The sequence below is a fragment of the Trichosurus vulpecula genome, chromosome 4, assembly GCF_011100635.1.
Source record: "Trichosurus vulpecula isolate mTriVul1 chromosome 4, mTriVul1.pri, whole genome shotgun sequence".
NCBI lineage: Eukaryota > Metazoa > Chordata > Mammalia > Diprotodontia > Phalangeridae > Trichosurus > Trichosurus vulpecula.
In genome coordinates, this window is record NC_050576.1 from 122,544,459 (window position 1) to 122,561,969 (window position 17,511).

The 17,511-nt window shown below is 33.9% G+C and overlaps 1 protein-coding gene and 1 pseudogene across 1 annotated transcript in view; one reads left to right on the forward strand and one right to left on the reverse strand.

The window, feature by feature from the left end:
• The window catches only part of RRP15 (ribosomal RNA processing 15 homolog), a 62,341-nt gene extending 46,229 nt beyond the window's left edge, over nt 1-16,112 (forward strand). The window contains exon 5 of the mRNA XM_036757274.1: nt 15,427-16,112. Within this exon, the coding sequence (XP_036613169.1) occupies nt 15,427-15,543 (117 nt within the window). The 3' untranslated portion in view covers nt 15,544-16,112. The remainder of the gene's footprint in view (nt 1-15,426) is intronic.
• Nucleotides 11,766-12,172, reverse strand: LOC118848412 (annotated as a pseudogene).
• Nucleotides 16,113-17,511: the final 1,399 nt, after the last annotated feature.

Consider the following 17,511-nt stretch of genomic DNA (forward strand, 5'->3'; position numbering starts at 1 on the left):
ATAATACAAATGAAAAAAGAGTATCGGCTAAGTTGTGTACAGCATTGGTGAAGTGCTTCAAATGCATTTAAAACTACTTTATAACAACCTTGTGAGGTTGGTAATATAAATAAACTCATTTTTCCATAGGGGTCTCAGAGATTTTTATTTACCCATTATCAAATAGCTCTCTATCAGAGCCAAAATTCAAACCTTGGTCTCTTAATTCCAAGTCAGGCACTCTTTCCTCTACCTAATTAGTAAGGAATTGTCAAAGCTCAAATGAAAAAATCAGATGTGGCCCCGAGGCCAACTGTTTTTTCCTCCTATATCATACTGACAATGAATGTCACTTTTAAATAGAATTAGAGGGAAAGGGAAATTGCCTTTTTTTAAAAGGTGAAAGGATTATAAACACATTAAATATGACTTAGAAGCCACTCTGTAAATATCTAGGCTCTGGAGATATTTGGGGATTTAGTTGTCCTAATCCAGTTTGTAAGGATTAGAATGGAAAATCAAAATTGTCTTTGGTGGGAGGTTAGATTTATTTAGGGCTAAAAAGAATACATTGATGTCTTCCACCCACTATTACAGTTTTACTGTCTATTTCTCCCTATAACTCATCTTTAAGTAGTTATATTCTGTGCCATGTAGTGCATATATTAATATTTTCATAACAATGCATAATATTGGTATTCATTCTTATATGGTACCTTTTAAAAATAATATTTTATCTTTATCTCCAGTTACACGTAAAGATAATTTTTAACATTCATTTAAAAAGAATTGAGTTCCGAATTTTCTCACTTCATCCCTCACCTCCTCCTCCCCTGAGATAGTAAGCAATTTGATATAGGTTATACATGTTCAGCCATGCAAGACATCATGTGGTACCTTTTGATAAAATGTAATAAAATGTAATCTTCCTGTTTATTGTCTGAAATCATGATTATTATCCCTTCCTTTTTAATTTCTGCTGATATATAATAGATATTTCTCTAGCCGTCATAACTGAGTCTTTATGTTTCAAGTGTGTTTGTAGTAAGCAACATATTATTGACTTTTTGCTATCTTCTTCAGTTTTATGAGTGAGTGAGTTGTGAAGAAGTGATGGAATTAGGCATCAGTAACTTATTTCAAGAAGTTTGGACATGGAAGGGAGGAAAAAAAATGGGATATTAGCTAGATAAAATAGAAGAATTGTTATCTTCTCTGAACAAAAAGAAAGAAATTGACGTGAACTGAACATGTTTATAAACACGTAAAGAATAGACATTGAAAAGAATCATTTTGAAGCTTTTCAATAGAGGGTTTGATTATTGGAGGAGATGGAGTAGGAGATGAGTTCAGAGTCAAAGATAGGAGGAATAGCCTTAGTAAGGAATGATACTTCCTCTTCTGAGACACAGGTAAGAAAGGTAATGATTCTGAAAAATCTTATGGAGTGGAGGAAGGGAATTTTGACCCCACCTTTTGGATGGCCTCAACTTCAGCAACGTAAAGTTGGTACTGAATGGTATCCTAGAGTCTGGGAGATAACCCACATGTGCATCATGCAGAGCAGCGGGTGGGGAAGGGGAGTTGCCAAGAAACAAGATTTGTCTAGCATAAATTGCTAAATCTTTGCTTTCATTGAGCCATAAAATGGAAGGAGCTATCTCAAAAGGTATTTCCCATTCATGAGAAGTCTTTTAAAGGAGACTTGGCAACCGCTTATTAGGGATGTTGAAGATGGGATTCTTTTGAACTACCAGATGTCCTCTGGTACAACTAGGTGTCCTCTGAGGTGCCTTCTGATTTTTCTTTCCCTATGTGCCCCAAGTATCATTAATGATCCTTTGTTTATATTCAGTAAACACATCTAATAGAGGAAATCCTTCAGAAAAAAACCTTAATAAAATTAGAGATTCCCGTTAAGTGTGTGTATGTGTGTAAATTCTATGCTAATTTATATGTTTGACAGATTTGGATATTAAAATACTGGGTTTTCTCAAGACAACATGCATTAATGCTTTCATTGCATCTTTTTTAGTATTGTCTCCTCAAATTATCTTAATTTATATGTGTAAATATTATGTCCTCTTACTAAAATGTAAACTTCTTGGAAGTAAGGTATTTTTATCTTTTTGTCTGCAGTGCCTTGCATGATGCCTTACATGTAGGAGTTACACAATAAGTGTTTATTGAATTGATTAGGGGAAGAGATATTTAACAATTTAATAATTTAATAAATAAATAATTTATAATAATTTAATAATTTAATAATAATTCTTATTGTAGGGCAAGCATTGTATTAAGTACTAGGGATACAAATTAAAAAAAAAAACAGTTCAGCCGCAGGGTAGAAGGAAAGCCTAGATGGCCTTAAAATATGCCAGCAAGTCACATGACAGTTATAATGGTAAGCTCTGGTAGACTTCCCACTGAAAGCCTTGAAGTTGGTGTCTCCCAGTTTATTCAGGTGGTATGAATGGGGAATCTTAGGGGAGAGGCAAAGGGAAGACTATCCCTGAATCTAGTTCTTCCGTCCTAGCTATCCTTACATATCACTGGACAAAAGAACCATTCCTAAGAGGCTGATGGGGGATGTATTATCAGCATAACATCAAACTCTACATCAGATTTAAGATCTACTTAGAGCATTTGTGGCATTTAAAGTTTTACTTGGCCTTGTATTTGACCTGCTTCAATTGAGTTGATGCCCTCTGAAAGTCAACTTCAGAGAAGCTGAGCCTGTGAAAGGCATTAACTTATCATAAGACCCACACAATGTTAACATGAATTGTGATCCTTTGAAGAAGGTAAAGATAGGGCAACAGTAGAAATCAATTATTTTTCTTTTCAGTATCCACAATAAAAGAAAGATGTTTTCAATAGTACTGAATTCTAAACCAGGTAGAGTTAGTTTCTTTTAAACATAATGTTGTATTAAGAGCTTAAAGTCACAGGATTTTATAACTGGAAAGGACTTCTTTTTGTCCAACTTCCAAGCCCCAGAGAGATAGTGAGTTAGATAGCAAGTAGCATGGCCATGACTATAATCCTGGTCTCCTGATTTGTAGTCCCAAGTAATTTCAACTTCACCATCTTAAGACTATCTATACTTCTATTTTTAAGATACTGCTAAAATTAATGTAATTTGGAGGTGTGTTTCTCATCCTGGCCTACCCTGTGGGGCCTCCCACCCCACCCCCACCCTGAGTATCATCCACTGAAGTCTTTTGTAGCTTTCTTGGTACCTTAGTCAACTTAAAATAGAATTTGGGAAGTTATACAAACAGTAAACAAAAAAATGAAGCCAGAATGGGCTTATTGCCCAGAAAGCCAGCTACGTACAACAGGAGGGCAAAAATGAAAACTAGGTGGTAGAAGGGAGAAAAGGACAGGAAAAAGGAGCTAAGCCATCTGGAAAACCATCACAGAGTACTCTGATAGAAAAATTTTGTTGGATATGCAATAAGAATAAGATTTTCATGTGGTATCAGTGAAATAAGAAAAGCGCCTCCCCCTCACCATTAACATTCTCACATGATTTAGATACACAACCCCCTACACATTTTAAACTAATGGGATTTTGTACTCTGTTGCTTACTTGTACTCATTGATATTTGTATTGTTGAATATAAGTGTAGTTCATGTCTATTTTTTTTATAAGTGTGTGATTAATAAAGGGGGAGTACCATATTGTCAGGAGGAGTTTTCAGAGCAGGCTTCCTATTTTGATGCCAAATTTGACAGTAGCTGTAAAGTACTTAGTAAAATCTTGTAAGGGGTACTAAAGCTGATTTAACAAGTATTAAGAACCAGGTTTTTTTTTTTTTATATTTAGAGCAAACTGGATTATACCTTTAAAAATGAAAAGCATGAACATTTTTTTGTGGAGTGAAAACATAATGAAATTTACTCATGCTAATTGCTAAATATAGAAATGGATTTATTGCTTCTTGTCCAATATTTAATTTTATTTTTCCATTCATAGCAAAAATGAATTTTTTTACATGAAAGATTAATAAATCAAGCCCAAATTTGTGTTTTCAGTTTGCTTTGCCAAAATCAATGTGTATGAATGAAACCTTTTATACTATGAAGTAGAACGAATATTGTTTTGGGTGTCATTCATGAACACTTTTTTTTAAGAAGGGCATGTTTTCAGTAGATATAAACTGCTTGTATTATTCTAATTAAATATTTGTATAAAGCCAGGGCTAGAGGGGAGGGTATTATTTTGTGGTGCTGTAGCATCTGGCTTTCATTTAAGTCCTGCCTGGGTTTGTTTTTCAGTTGGTGTTACAGCAGAGTCATATTGGTTGCTTGAGGTCAGTGAGAATCAGTGTAGTTTTGTTTGTTTGTTTGTTTGTTTTTAAAGCAAAGCTCAAGCATATTTCATTGGACCTGCTAAATTTTCACTATAACCTTCTACATTTAGTTGTTAGGACAATTTCCCGTCTGACAGAAGCAAATACCAGTGTGGTCTGAAGTCCTAGTACTGTCACTTTTCTTAGAATTCCTAGGCTGGTAGTAAATCATATGATGATAATCTTAATTCTTTTAGGTCCTACTCTAAGACTTTATAATTTTCAGTGTTAGAATCAGTGGCTTGGGTCTAACTTTTCCTTTAAAAATTAGAAAGGGAGGGATAAAAGAAATTCTCACCAAATTTTAAAGTATTAAATGTTAAAGTAGCAAGATTTGGGGGGATTTTACTATATTGCTTTGTGTGAACCTTTTATGGTATAAGGTATGCCGTGAACTTTCCAACATTTATTAGGGGAGGAATCTCCTTCCACCTATCTAGACTTCTGTCTGCCCATGTTGTATCTTTTCCTAAGCAAACTTTATTCTTTTGGGGAGTTATATTCTGGAAATGTTGCTATAAGTCAAATTTGGTTTTTTTTCCCCATTGAAATTGATGTAAATTGGATATTGCATTCCTGAACAAATGACTGAGCTGATCAGTTTTTTTAAATTGAAATAACACACAGACATGACGTTTAATTAACTAAATATATCTATCTAGTATATATAAATTAATTTAATCAAGGTGACTAACTTACAATAATAGGATATACTTATATATAAAGTTTTTAATCTTTGTGATTCTTGCCATATTCATTTTATTCTATTTTTGTTATAAATGCCAAGTAAAATGAGTATTTACATATACTTAGTAGAACACAAAAACAGCATTGTACATTAAATTGCAAAAATCTGAAATGTACAAGTTGCTTTTCTTTTTAAGAAAATAAGATGAGCATTTAACTTTCATAGCTAACCTGCTTTTGAAGGCTTCTTTCTGACTTTCTTTCTTTTCTTCTCTATCAAATAATGATGCTTTATGGTCCTCGTTTCTTTGGGGAGAATTTTTCCCCTCTTTTTCACATTCTTCACTTCCTTCTCCCTAGCTCCCAAATCATAAAAACTAAAACTAAACTCTTTTAACATATATGTAATTGAGCAAAACAAATTCCCACATTGTGGCCAAAAATATGTTGCATTCTGCTTCTACTTTTTTGTCAAGAGGCAAGTAGCAAGCTCCACCCATCTCTTCTAATGATAGTTGATCATAGCATTGATTAGAGTTCTTCAGTCTTTCAGAGTTGTTTTTTCTTTATAGTATTATTATATAAATGGTTCTCCTGATTCTACTCACTTCATTCTGTATCAGTTCACACAGGTTTTTCCAAGTTTTTCTGAAACTTGATTTCATCCTTTCTTATTGCATAGTAGTATTTCATTAATTGTTGGGCCCTGCCTTAGTTTTCACTTCTACTACAAAAAGAACTTCTATAAATATTTTTGTACATATGGGTCCCTTCTTCCTTTTATTTCTTTGGAGTATAGACCTAATATTTAATAGATTTGGGGACGTGGTTCTAAATTGTTTTCTAGAATAGCTGAGTTTAATTGATAACTCCACCAATAATGCATTAGTGGCCTTACTTCCCCGCTTTCCCTCCCAAAATTGCCATTTTCCTTTTTTGTCATCTTTACCAATCTGATAAGTGGGAGTTGGAAATGCAGGGCTGTCTATGTTCACATTTCTCTAATTCTTAGTGAATTGGTGCATTTTTAAAAATACGGTTATAGATAGCTTGGATTTCTTACATTCAGAACTTTTTGGTTATATCCTTTTGCCATCTGTCCTTTCAGTGATGGCTCTTGTTCTAAAATTGAACCAGTTCTGTATAAAGTCCTTAAAGTCCAGTTACTTAAAGTGAGTCCAGTTCCTTAAAGTCTTCAGCTTTAATAACTTAAAACTGTATTGTCTTTTGAAATACCCTGCATATCTTGGATATGAGACCTTAATCAGAGAAAATGGCTGCTAAGATTTTTTCCTCTTGATTATAGTTACCTGTTTCCTTTCTAAATTTAATTGCTCCCACTTCCCCCCTTCCGATTTTTTAAATAATCAGATTTGTCCATTTTGTCTTCTGTGATTTGCATTTCCTTGTTTGGTTCTGAATTCTACCCAGAATTTTTTTTTTCTCATCTGATGTGTTTATAATATTATTCTATGTCTAAGTCATGTATCCATTTGGGCTTTATCTTGGTATATGGTGTGAGATACTGGATCATAATTAAATTCTGTTAGATTTCCATTTTTCTCAGCATCTTGTCAAATAGTCCTTACTCCAGTAGCGTTGGTATTTAGATTTGTTGAACTCCTACTATGTATATTATTTAACTTACATTATATATCTAGTTTCTTCCACTGATCAGCCTCACTATTTGATGACTAGCTATAGTTTGAAATCTGGTAATTCTAGATCCCTGTTCTTTCTCAACTTTTTTTTTCATTATTTCCTTTGTGGTTCTTGATCTTTTGTTCCTCCAGATGAATTTTGTTGTTTTCCTTTGGTAATTTGATTGATGTGGTACTGATTAAATTAATTTGTTAGTATCATCATTTTTATTACTTGGTATGGCCTACCCATAAGTAAGTATTTTTCTCATTATTTAGGTCTTTATTTTCTGTAAAGAATTGTTTGTGGTTGTATTTTTATAGTTGCTTGATGTCTTAGTAGGTAGACTCCTAAGTACTTTATAAATTCTGTAGTTATTTTGAATGGATTTTCTTCTCTTGTTGCCTGGTTTCATTGGTAACATACAAAAATGCCTGTGTTTTATCTGTTTTTCGTCCTGGAACTTTGCTTATTGTTTCAGTTAATTTTAGTTGATCTTTCATAGTTTTTTGATAGAACATCATATAATCTGCAAAATAAAAAGTGATACTTTTGTTTCCTCCTTGCTTATATTTTTCCACTCAATTTCTTGTTCTTGTCACTAAAGTTGGTTTTTCTAGATGTGTATTAAAAAATAGTTCAATCCTTAAGCACTACATGTAAAATGCTTCTCTTGTTTTTAGATGGATACTATCAGATTAAAGAAAAGTCTGCATTCCCATGCTTTCTAAGGTGTTTGTTTTAGTAGAAATAGGTATTGAATTTTGTCAGAAGCCTTTTTTTAAGCAACTATATATTGGTTTTGTTACTAATAAAATCTTATTATGTTTATAGTTGTTATGTTGAACCAGCTATGCATATGTTGTTGTAACCCCTTCTTGAACGTTTCATCTTAATTTTTTTGCATCAGGGATATGGGTCTATAATTTTCTTTTTCTATCCCTGGTTTAGGTATTAAGACCATTTATATACCTATACACACACGCAGTGGGCACGTGCGCGCACACACACATATACATACATCATGGAAAGGGTTTGGAAGGGTCCACACAGTTTCCAAACAGTTTGTATAATATTACAATTAGTTACTCTTTGAATGTTTGATAAATTTTACTTGTAAATCCCTCTGGTTTTCCCCTCACCCCTACCCCCCAAAATAATTTGTTTCTTCTGCATCTTTTTCATCTATGATTGTTGTCAGTTTTGTTACCATATAATTGGGCAGAATAATTTCTTTATTTCTTCATTTCATTTTTGATATAAACAATTTGGTTTTCCTCTTTTTTACAACTGGGACTTTTATTTTTTTATTAGTTTAAGAAACTGCTCTTAGGTTTATTTATCAATTCATTTTTGATAAACTATTTGATTCTTAGAATTTCTACTTCGGTGTTGTTTTTTCCAGTTTTTTACTTTTTAATTATATATCAAATTTATTCTTTTGTTGATGGAGGTATTCAGAGCATAATGCCTAATGTTTATCCATATTATATTTCATCGTATTAGCTTCAGCCTGCCACCGGAATCCTTTAAGACTCTAATTCTGTCATCTTGTGTATTATCTGTATCTCCCAGCTTTTCATCATCTAACAATTTGATATGCATGCCATCTATGTCCACATATGAGTTGTTGATAAAAATCTTGAACAGAACATGACCAAGGATGGTTCCCTGGGGCACAGTGCTAGAGATCTACCTCCAGGTTAACATCAATCCATTAATTACCACTCTTAGAGTTCAGTCATCCAAGTAACCTTCTTATCATGCATTCTGTATTTTTCTGTCTTATCCTTGATGATCTTATGGGAGACTTTGTCAATTGCCTATTGAAATCCAATACTATATTTAGCATATTTCTCTGGCTTATTAGTTTAGAAATCTTGTTTTGTGTGTGGAGTGGGGAAAGGGGGAAGCAAATAAGTTATCTTGACATGACTTGTTCTTAATGAACTTATTCTAGATAATTCTTAGTAATCACTTTATCTCTTTCATGAAATACATCAGAAAATGGAATGAGTAACATACACTCTAGATTTGGGGTGGGGGGAGGTAAATCTATAAAAATTCAGAGGAAAAATAAGTAGGATCTTATGAATTAAAATTTTCCAGTGAAGTAAAGCAAGGGAGGGATGGGAAACTCAAGAATGAGATTCTTAAGGTATGAAAGGAAATAATTCCAATAACAGAGGATTCTTGAACAAGTGAAAAATATCATAAAATATAATCTGGGTTAACATTTCAGAGTTGAGTAGCTAAGTTACTATCCTATTCCTCCTGGACCATTCCCTTGCTCCTGGAATTAATCCAGGAAACCTCTTCTCTTCCATTGATATCTTAATCCTTTCTCTAGTGAAAAGGGTACATCTTAGGTGTCTATGAGCTCAAGGTGACTGTGACTTGAACAAGACTAAATTTGTCTTTATTATCATCTTTAATCCATTTTTCGAAGAAAAGATTATAATCTCCTTGAGGTCAGTGATTGTCTTTTGTTTCTTTTTTATTCCCAACACTTAGCAGAGTATTTGGCACATAATAGGAGTTAAATAAATGTTTATTGATTGATTGTCCTTAACCTATAGTCACCAGCTTTCTTTTTGAAAAATATTTTTAACATTCTTTTTTTTTAATTTTCAGTTTTGAATTTTCTCCTTTTCCTCCCTCCCAACTCTCCCCCACCCATTGAGAAAGCAAGAAATATTATATCAATCATACATGTGAAATCATGTGAAACATGGTTCCATATTATCCATGTTAAAAAGAAATCCCCAAGAAAAATAAAGGAAATGAAAAAATTATGCTTCATTCTGTATTCTGAATCCATTAGTTCTTTCTCTGGAGCTAGGTAGGTAGCATTTTTCATAAGTCCTTCAAAATGGGCTTGCATTATTGTCTTAATCATAAGTCTTTCATAGTTGATCATGGTATAATATTCCTTTTACTGTATACATTTTCCTGGTTCTGTTTACTTCCATTTGCATCAGTTCATATAAATCTTACCACATTTTTCTGAAAACCATCTTGCTCATTATTTCTTCTCACTTATAGCATAGTAGTGTTCTATCACAGTCATGCACCATCACTTGTTCAGCCATTTCCCCAACTAATGAGCATTCCCTTGATTTCCAGTTTTTGGCTACCACAAAAAGAACAGCAATAAATATTTTTGTACTTATAGGTCCTTTTCCTTTTTTTTTTTGATCTCTCTGGGATACAGACCTAGTAGTGGTATTGCTGGATCAAAGGCTATGCATGGTTTCATAGCCCTGTGGGTGTAGTTCACAATTGCTCTCCAGAATGGTTCGATCAGTTCACAACTTCACCAACAGTGCATTAGTGTCCAAGTTTTTTGATATCCTCTCCAACATTTGTCTTTTTCCTTTTCTATCATGGTACCTCAGAGTTGTTTTAATTTGTATTTCTCTGTGAGGATTTAGAGCATTTTTTCATGTACCTACAGATAGCTTTGATTTCTTCTGAAAAGTGCTTGTTCATGTCCTTTTACTGTTGATCAGTTGGGGAATGACTTGTGCTTTTAGAAATTTGATTCAGTTATCTATATATTTGAGAAATGAAGCCTTTATCATAGAAACTTTCTGTAAAAAAAAAATGCCAGTTTCACATCACCAGCTTTCTAAGAGTGTTTTTCTAGGAACCTGGAAAGGACTTTAAAGGAAAATATTAACTTCCTATATTCTTAGAAAAACTACAAAGGAGTTTTTTACTTTTTTTAGTATACTTGCACATAATCTAGAATCAAACTCAAATAGAAACAGATCCCTTGGGGGGCTTATCTTGACCTAGAAAACCAAAAATTAATATTATCTTTGTTGTTTTTTATTTTTATTCATTTTCTTAAACATTCCCCAATTGCATTTAATCTGATTCAGACCATAATTAGTTTTGCAGGCCACTTGCCACCTGCAGCAAGTTTGACACCTCTGGTCTAGAACATTGGGTTGAAATTAATAAGATAAAATTTGATGGATAACTGAGATTTGATGGGCATACAGAATTTCTGAGTGACTTCCACTACCAGTGCAGCATTGAGATATTAAATGACTTGCCCAGGATCATACAGCCAATATCTATCAGAGATACAACTGGAACCTAAGTCTTTGGCTTCGAGGCCAGTTCTCTCTCCACTAAAGTTGTCTCTGAAATTTAATAAGGAAAGTCTTAGACTTGAGTATCAAAAAAAAAAATCTTCCTAAGCATAAGATGAAGGGAACATGTTTAAAGAGGAAAAAAAATAAAATCTGGTATTTTATCTTAAAGATAAAATATTTTAAAATGTAGTCTGCAGATTCAGTATGAGTTAATATAGTGATACAGCAATCCAATAAAAATTTAAGATTTGGAGTTGCATTAAGAGAAGTATAGCTTGCAGAAATGAGGATTTATTAGTTCACTAGCTAGGTAGTACAGTGGATAGAGCGTTGGGCCTGGAATTAGGAAGACCTAAGTTCAAATCTGGACCCCAGACACTAGCCCTGTGATCCTAGGCAAGTCACTTAAGCTCAGATCTACCTCATTTTCCTCTGAAATAGGGCTCCCCTCGCTCACAGGGTTGTTGTGAGGATCAGATCAGATTAATATGGGTATAGTGCCTGGTGTGTAGCAGTTTTTTTGTTTTCTTCTTTCCTTTCTACTTTGGCAGGGTCTGATCTTGTCTGGAATATGGCGTTTAGTTCTGGAAATGGGAAAATATCCAGAGAAAGACAACCAGAACAATTAAGGACCTTGACTCTTGCTAGATTTAAAGTCAGAGAACTTGGGTTCAAATCCCAGGTCTTCCATTTACTACTGTATGATGTTAGGCAACTTACTTAACCTTGGTAGGCTTCAGTTTCTTCATCTGTAAAATGAAGGGACTGGACTAGATGATCCCTCAGATCTCTTCCAGAATCTGTTTTCCCTATGAGGATTGGTTGAATGAACTGAGATTGCTTAGCTTGAAGAAGAAAATACTCAGGAAAGGCAAGAATTTTTGAAGGCTATATGTCACTTGTTCTGTAATTTGGTTCCACATGACAAAACTAGTAATTTTTTTGGGGGGGTGGTATTCCCATGTTTATTGGAAAGAAGGCAAAAGTAAATACATTAAACAGCTCCTCTTGGTGTTTTGAAGTTCATCCCAGCTGTGGGTGGGTAACTTGCAGGTTGGACAAACTGCCAAAGTCCAGGAGTTTCAATATTTCTTTGGTATCAGGTTCTACTTCAGTGATTTCCTGATCCAGAGCAAAGACCTCAGGGACATAGTTATCCTTCCTTTCTCTTTCTTCTTCCTGCACTTTGATAGATATATCTCTCATAGGGCCTCTCTTGATCTGCTTCATCAGATGAGTAGCATATCACGCTATCTTGTTGTGGAGCTTCTTGCTGGGGATGATGGCGATCTCCTTGCACACGCACTTGTTGGTGTGGAAGTCATTGCCTAGGCAGGTGTAGTACTTTTTGATGATGACTCAAGGTACCTTCTTCATGGTCTTAGTCTGAATGCAACCCATGTTGGCTCCGGAGGGTGGAGGGTGTAATTTTGTTAGACATTGCTAAGAAGGCAAACTTAGGCTTGAACTCATGAAAAATTTCCTAACAATTAGAGCTATCTTAAAGTAGAGTAAGCTGCCTAAGGCGGGTAGTGGTTTACCTCTCACTAGAGAGCTTTATACAGAGATTGAATAATCATTTTTTAAGGATGGGGATTTTGGGGAGAGGTTTAGTTGGAATAGATGTCTACTAGGATCTCTTTCTACCTTAAGTTCTACAATGATATGTTCCTGATACGTATTTATTTACATACTTCCTGTCTATGTTGAGAAACCTCATGTGATTTAAATTGATGTTATAGCTTCTGGAAGTCAAAATGCTTTAGCTGTCAGCGTACACATACTGTGTCCCTGAACCTGGGGAAAAAGTAATTATGGGAATTATCTTTAGAAATAGTTTACCAGTGAAATGATGGCATTAGTTTCATTACTTTTTAGCTACTATAGAGTACATTTTCCGCCTACTCAGGCTTAGAATCTCAGAATTACAAGATTTTATTCTTAGAAGAAACCTTAACATGCATCTAGCGTAACTCATCACCCAAAAAAAATCCCAACTACAATATGCTTAGTGAGTAGTCTTCCAGTCTCTTTGAAAAATCTCCTATGATGGAGAACTCACTGTTTCTTATGGTAGCAGCCCATTCCTTTTTTTAGACAGCTTTAATTAGTGGGACGATTTTCTTGACATTGGGCCTAAATTAGCCTCTTTGGCGATTTCTACACCTTGCCTCTATTAGCATTTTCTGGACCTAAGCAGATCAAGTCTCATTCACTCTTTCATGTGACAGCTCTGCCCGTCAAAGACTTGGTAGCAACTATGACGTTCACTCTGAATCTTCTCCTCACTATACATTCCCAGTTTCTTTAACTGATACTTACGAACACAGACTCAAGGTTCTTTACGCTCTTGATTGCCCTACTTGTTAGCTTCTTAATATTCGTCCTAAACTGTGATACCCAGAACTAGACACAGTCCTTTAGATGTCTCTCTACTTTATGTACCTTACTTGGATTTCTCTTGCCTTCCTTCCTAGCACCCCGAGCCCACAGACCTACTGGCACTCAACTTTGAAAGTTTAATCACTATCTGTGGCTTTATCTTTTGGCAGTTGATATGTTAGAGATAACATGAAGTACCTTTAAATATTAAATTTGAGATCTTTTTGTTGTTGAAATGAGATAAGGAAAAGAACTGGAATCTGTTTAGCTGAATTCTGTCTTGTTATGTCACCTAAAGTAAGGGAGTAAGTCATAGGCTCATAGGATTCAGACCTAGAAGGAACCTTGGAGACTACCAAGACTACTCTCATTTTACCTTCCAGGGAAGTTGACTTTCCTACTGTCCCCCACATAGCAGAGTGAAGCTGGCATTCAAATTTGGGTCCTTGAACTCAAATTTAAGTGTTCTTTCCATAATATTAGGTAAAATGTGAGGTTTTTATTCTTCATTTACATGTCATGAACCTTTTCACCTTATATAGGTGGAGTACTCTTTATGTTTTTGTATTGGTTGAATTATGTAGCATCAAATTCTCAGGATGTCATTATAGTGTTTGGCACTACTGTACACAAGTTTCAATTCTTATAAATATGGAAATACAATAAAGCACAGATTTATACATTTAGGTTAAGAATGAGTGGTGGTAGTTTTTTTTTTGTTTTTTTTTTTTGTTTTTGTTAAGGCAAATATAAATGAAAGGAAACTACTAAGTTGATATATGAGGGAAGGGGTTCAGATCTTTGTTTTCATCAGTGTCTGGAGCTCCAAATCCAGAGGGAAACTCATTCTATTGCTGGTAGACACTTGTTCTGAAACTTGTTTTTAGAAAGTTGCATGGGAGCCCTGTGAAAAGGCAAGAGATTTGCCTAGTGATGAGCCACCATGTTGGAGGAGCCATTGAATCCAGACCTTCCTGACTTCTGAGACTTGCCCTGTCACCACTGCCTGCAAATCATAATATCACCTCTGCTTTAAGCAGAACAATGCGCATCAGCCACTTAGAGTGCTCATATTTGGTTTGGGAAAATTAGTATTTGGAAAAACAAATATCCCTTTTAAATCTTCTAGCCTTCTACTTCATTGGCATGTATCTTTGACACAGGAAGGGTGTGTAAAAGGAGGGCTAGTTGGGTCTTTTTCTTATTTGCCATTGTATCTTCATATTTCTTTTTGTCAGATTAGTAGTGCTACATTTATTAATTTAAAACTGAACAAAATGTGAGGACTTGTGAATGAGTTCCATTCATATAATAATTGCCAGAAAAAAAATCTTTTACTATCCTCTTTGGATATAAAGTTACACTAATTAAGAGCACTATATATTTTTTAAAGTATTTGCATGGCTAGAAAATTTTTTCATCTTTGTACCAAGTATAGAAGGTAGCCTTTATAGCTTTGTAAAGACTTTCTTTTTATGGAGTTCTTGATAAATTGTATTTCATAAATAACACCACAAGGTGGTGGTATTGTATCACAAAATGGTCCATCTGATTTCTTGGCCTCTGTAATATGCTATCATTTGAATGCTAGAGACAAGATGAGGAATTGCCCTTATTATATATGTTGTCGTTGTTCATCTCAGATTGATGTAGTTTCCAAATTTGTTCATCATTGAGCAGAAGCAAGTTTGAAATACACTGATACTGATGTGCTGAATATTAAAAAAAAAGTTTGACCCCAAACTCTTTTGGAAAAACAGCTTTGTTTCATGTAGTTCTGTGCTTGGCCCAGGTAGTGAGGTTATAATTTACAAAAGGAAGTTTAATTCACAAATCAAAAAGATATGTAAAATGTTTAATGTGGGCCAGATTAAAAAGACTTTATTAACTCCATATTTTCGTTTAAATAATGTGCCAGTTTTTTTTTCTAATGAATTAACACCTGGGGGCTAATAAATGATATCACAAGTCTATTTTGATTACCAAAAAAGACTTTAATAAAGGAAGCTTGACTAGGTCTGACTTTTTAGTTCATGAAAAAGAAGTGTTTTGTTTTCATCTGTGTTTTACTGGATTATTAAAAGTAAGTTTTACTAGCATATAGGCTTCTTTTATTCTTTTGCACATGTGATCATAGGATACAAATAAAGCAGATTTCAACAATTTGTCTACGTTACATGTCTATTGTAAAAACTGTGTAAAGTAGAGTGGAGTTTGTTTTGCGGTTTGGGTTTAATTGCATTTTCAGTTCTGCTTATTTTTTCTTTTTCCAGGCTAAAGGGAAATCAGAGCAGGGCTCAAGCTGGAGCATATTGCGTGATGACTTTATGATGGGAGCAACAATGAAAGACTGGGATAAGGAGAGTGATGGACCAGATAACACAGAATGAAGCCCCAGAAGTGACTAACAAATGACACCATAGAGAAATTGGAATTCTTGATAAATTTATTTTTCTGGATAAAGGTGTTTATCATCTAACTGAGTTTTGCAATATAGAGATGGTAATGCACATGCTGTTTAAAGAGAAAACAACAGACTGCCTTTATTTTCACCAACTTCAAAATTGTCCTTTCCCTTAATTTTTTCTTAGTCTACATCAAAATCCAAAACTATTGTCCAAAACAGCTATGATTTTTAGCATTTCCCCAAAACATTTTATATTTCAAAATAAAACAGTGACTCTTGGCATATTTTGCCAAGTTCATTACAAGTTTAAATTTAGTTGTGAGTCCTGGTCTCTTTTTGTATTTCCAAATTAGTAATGTACTTTGAAATGTTATTATCCACAGGTAATAAAAATGGCCTAAATTAAATTTTTAATTAATATTTACTGCATAAATTTTATGATTCTACCAATGTGTGCTTATTCTGAGTAGACATCTTTTGTATTCAGTATCATTTTTCTTTTAGAGGGACTGAGGGAAAATATAGGTAATAAAACACAAAGTTAGAACTGTAGTACTGGCTTTGAGTGATTCAATTTGAGAGCCATGGAAATTTAATTTAAAAAAAAATTGCAAACCTGCAAGTCAGGGATTCTTTCTCATATTATTCTCTAGGTTTATTTTAAACATGAAATCAGTTTGGAGACAGGACTGCCATTGTTTCAGTTTGCCAAAAAAAAAAAAAAATCACATAATGTCTTGAAGAGTGGTGGTTGATGGGTTTTTTTGTTTGTTTTTGTAGTGGGGGGGCAATATGCTGTTCTTTTTTTCTTAATCTGGTTTAGGTAAAGGAAGGAAATTTTTGACTTCCAAGGTATGCTGTAAAACTAGAAATGTTGATGTAATTTACCATGTATAGTAACTGCAAAGATTAATAATTTGGATGATATTGACATCAAGTATTTATCAGTGATGGAAGATAAGTTAGAATTGGATCTATGTGGTTTAAAAATATTTATGAAATTGGCTTGTAGGCCAATTTTTGCATAAGCCAAACACACCAGGATGATATTGATACTAAATAATTAAAATTAAAGCTCATACCTTTCATTTCTCTTAACAAACACTACAATACAAGAGTGTAAGTTGCACTAATTACTCTTTCATACTATTTTGCTTAATTTTTGTGCAAGATTGTACTTTGTGAGTGGTTTAGTTGAGAATTTGTGAAGGTTTTGTTTACTGTCACAACCAGTTTTTATAAAAAGAAGAGAAATTAAATCAGAGGATTCAAAGTTCCTTAATGAAATATTTAACAACTTTGATCAAGTTAAGATACATTCCATTCTTTGCCCTTGCCCACTAAGAATAGTTCTTTGTTATCCATAATATACTTGCATCTGGTATATACTATAGTGTAGTCTTTCAAAAAAAAAATCCTCCTAAGCTAATAGCAGAAATGTTTACATTTTCAAGATCATTTGAGTGTTAAAGATATTAGATATCTAAAGACACATTAGCACACGTCTTGATATTTATTATCATAAAGTAACATACACATCCAGAATTTCCAGGGGCTAAACCAGCAAAGCTCAAGATGCTTTAATCCTCACTTCTGATAACTTAACATGTTGTCATTAAATTGTGGAACTGGTATCTTGTTAGTGTAACATGAGCAAATATGCTGTCACTATTAATATAACTAGAATTCAGTAAGTAAAATTGTGAAGTCCTAATATAGGTTAACATGGCACTGTTGATGGTGTATCACATTCCTTAGAGCACCCAGAGCTTTTTTGTTTTTGTTTTTTAATTAGTCTTTTTAAATTCTTGAATTACATGGTTTCTCTTGCCACTGAGCTCCTAAAATAAGCAAGTATTCTGTTGAAAAATCACATTAATATGCCGGAAGCTGGGGAGCTTTAATTTCTTGTTCAACAAAAAATTGTTTTGTAGGAACATATCAAGAACCC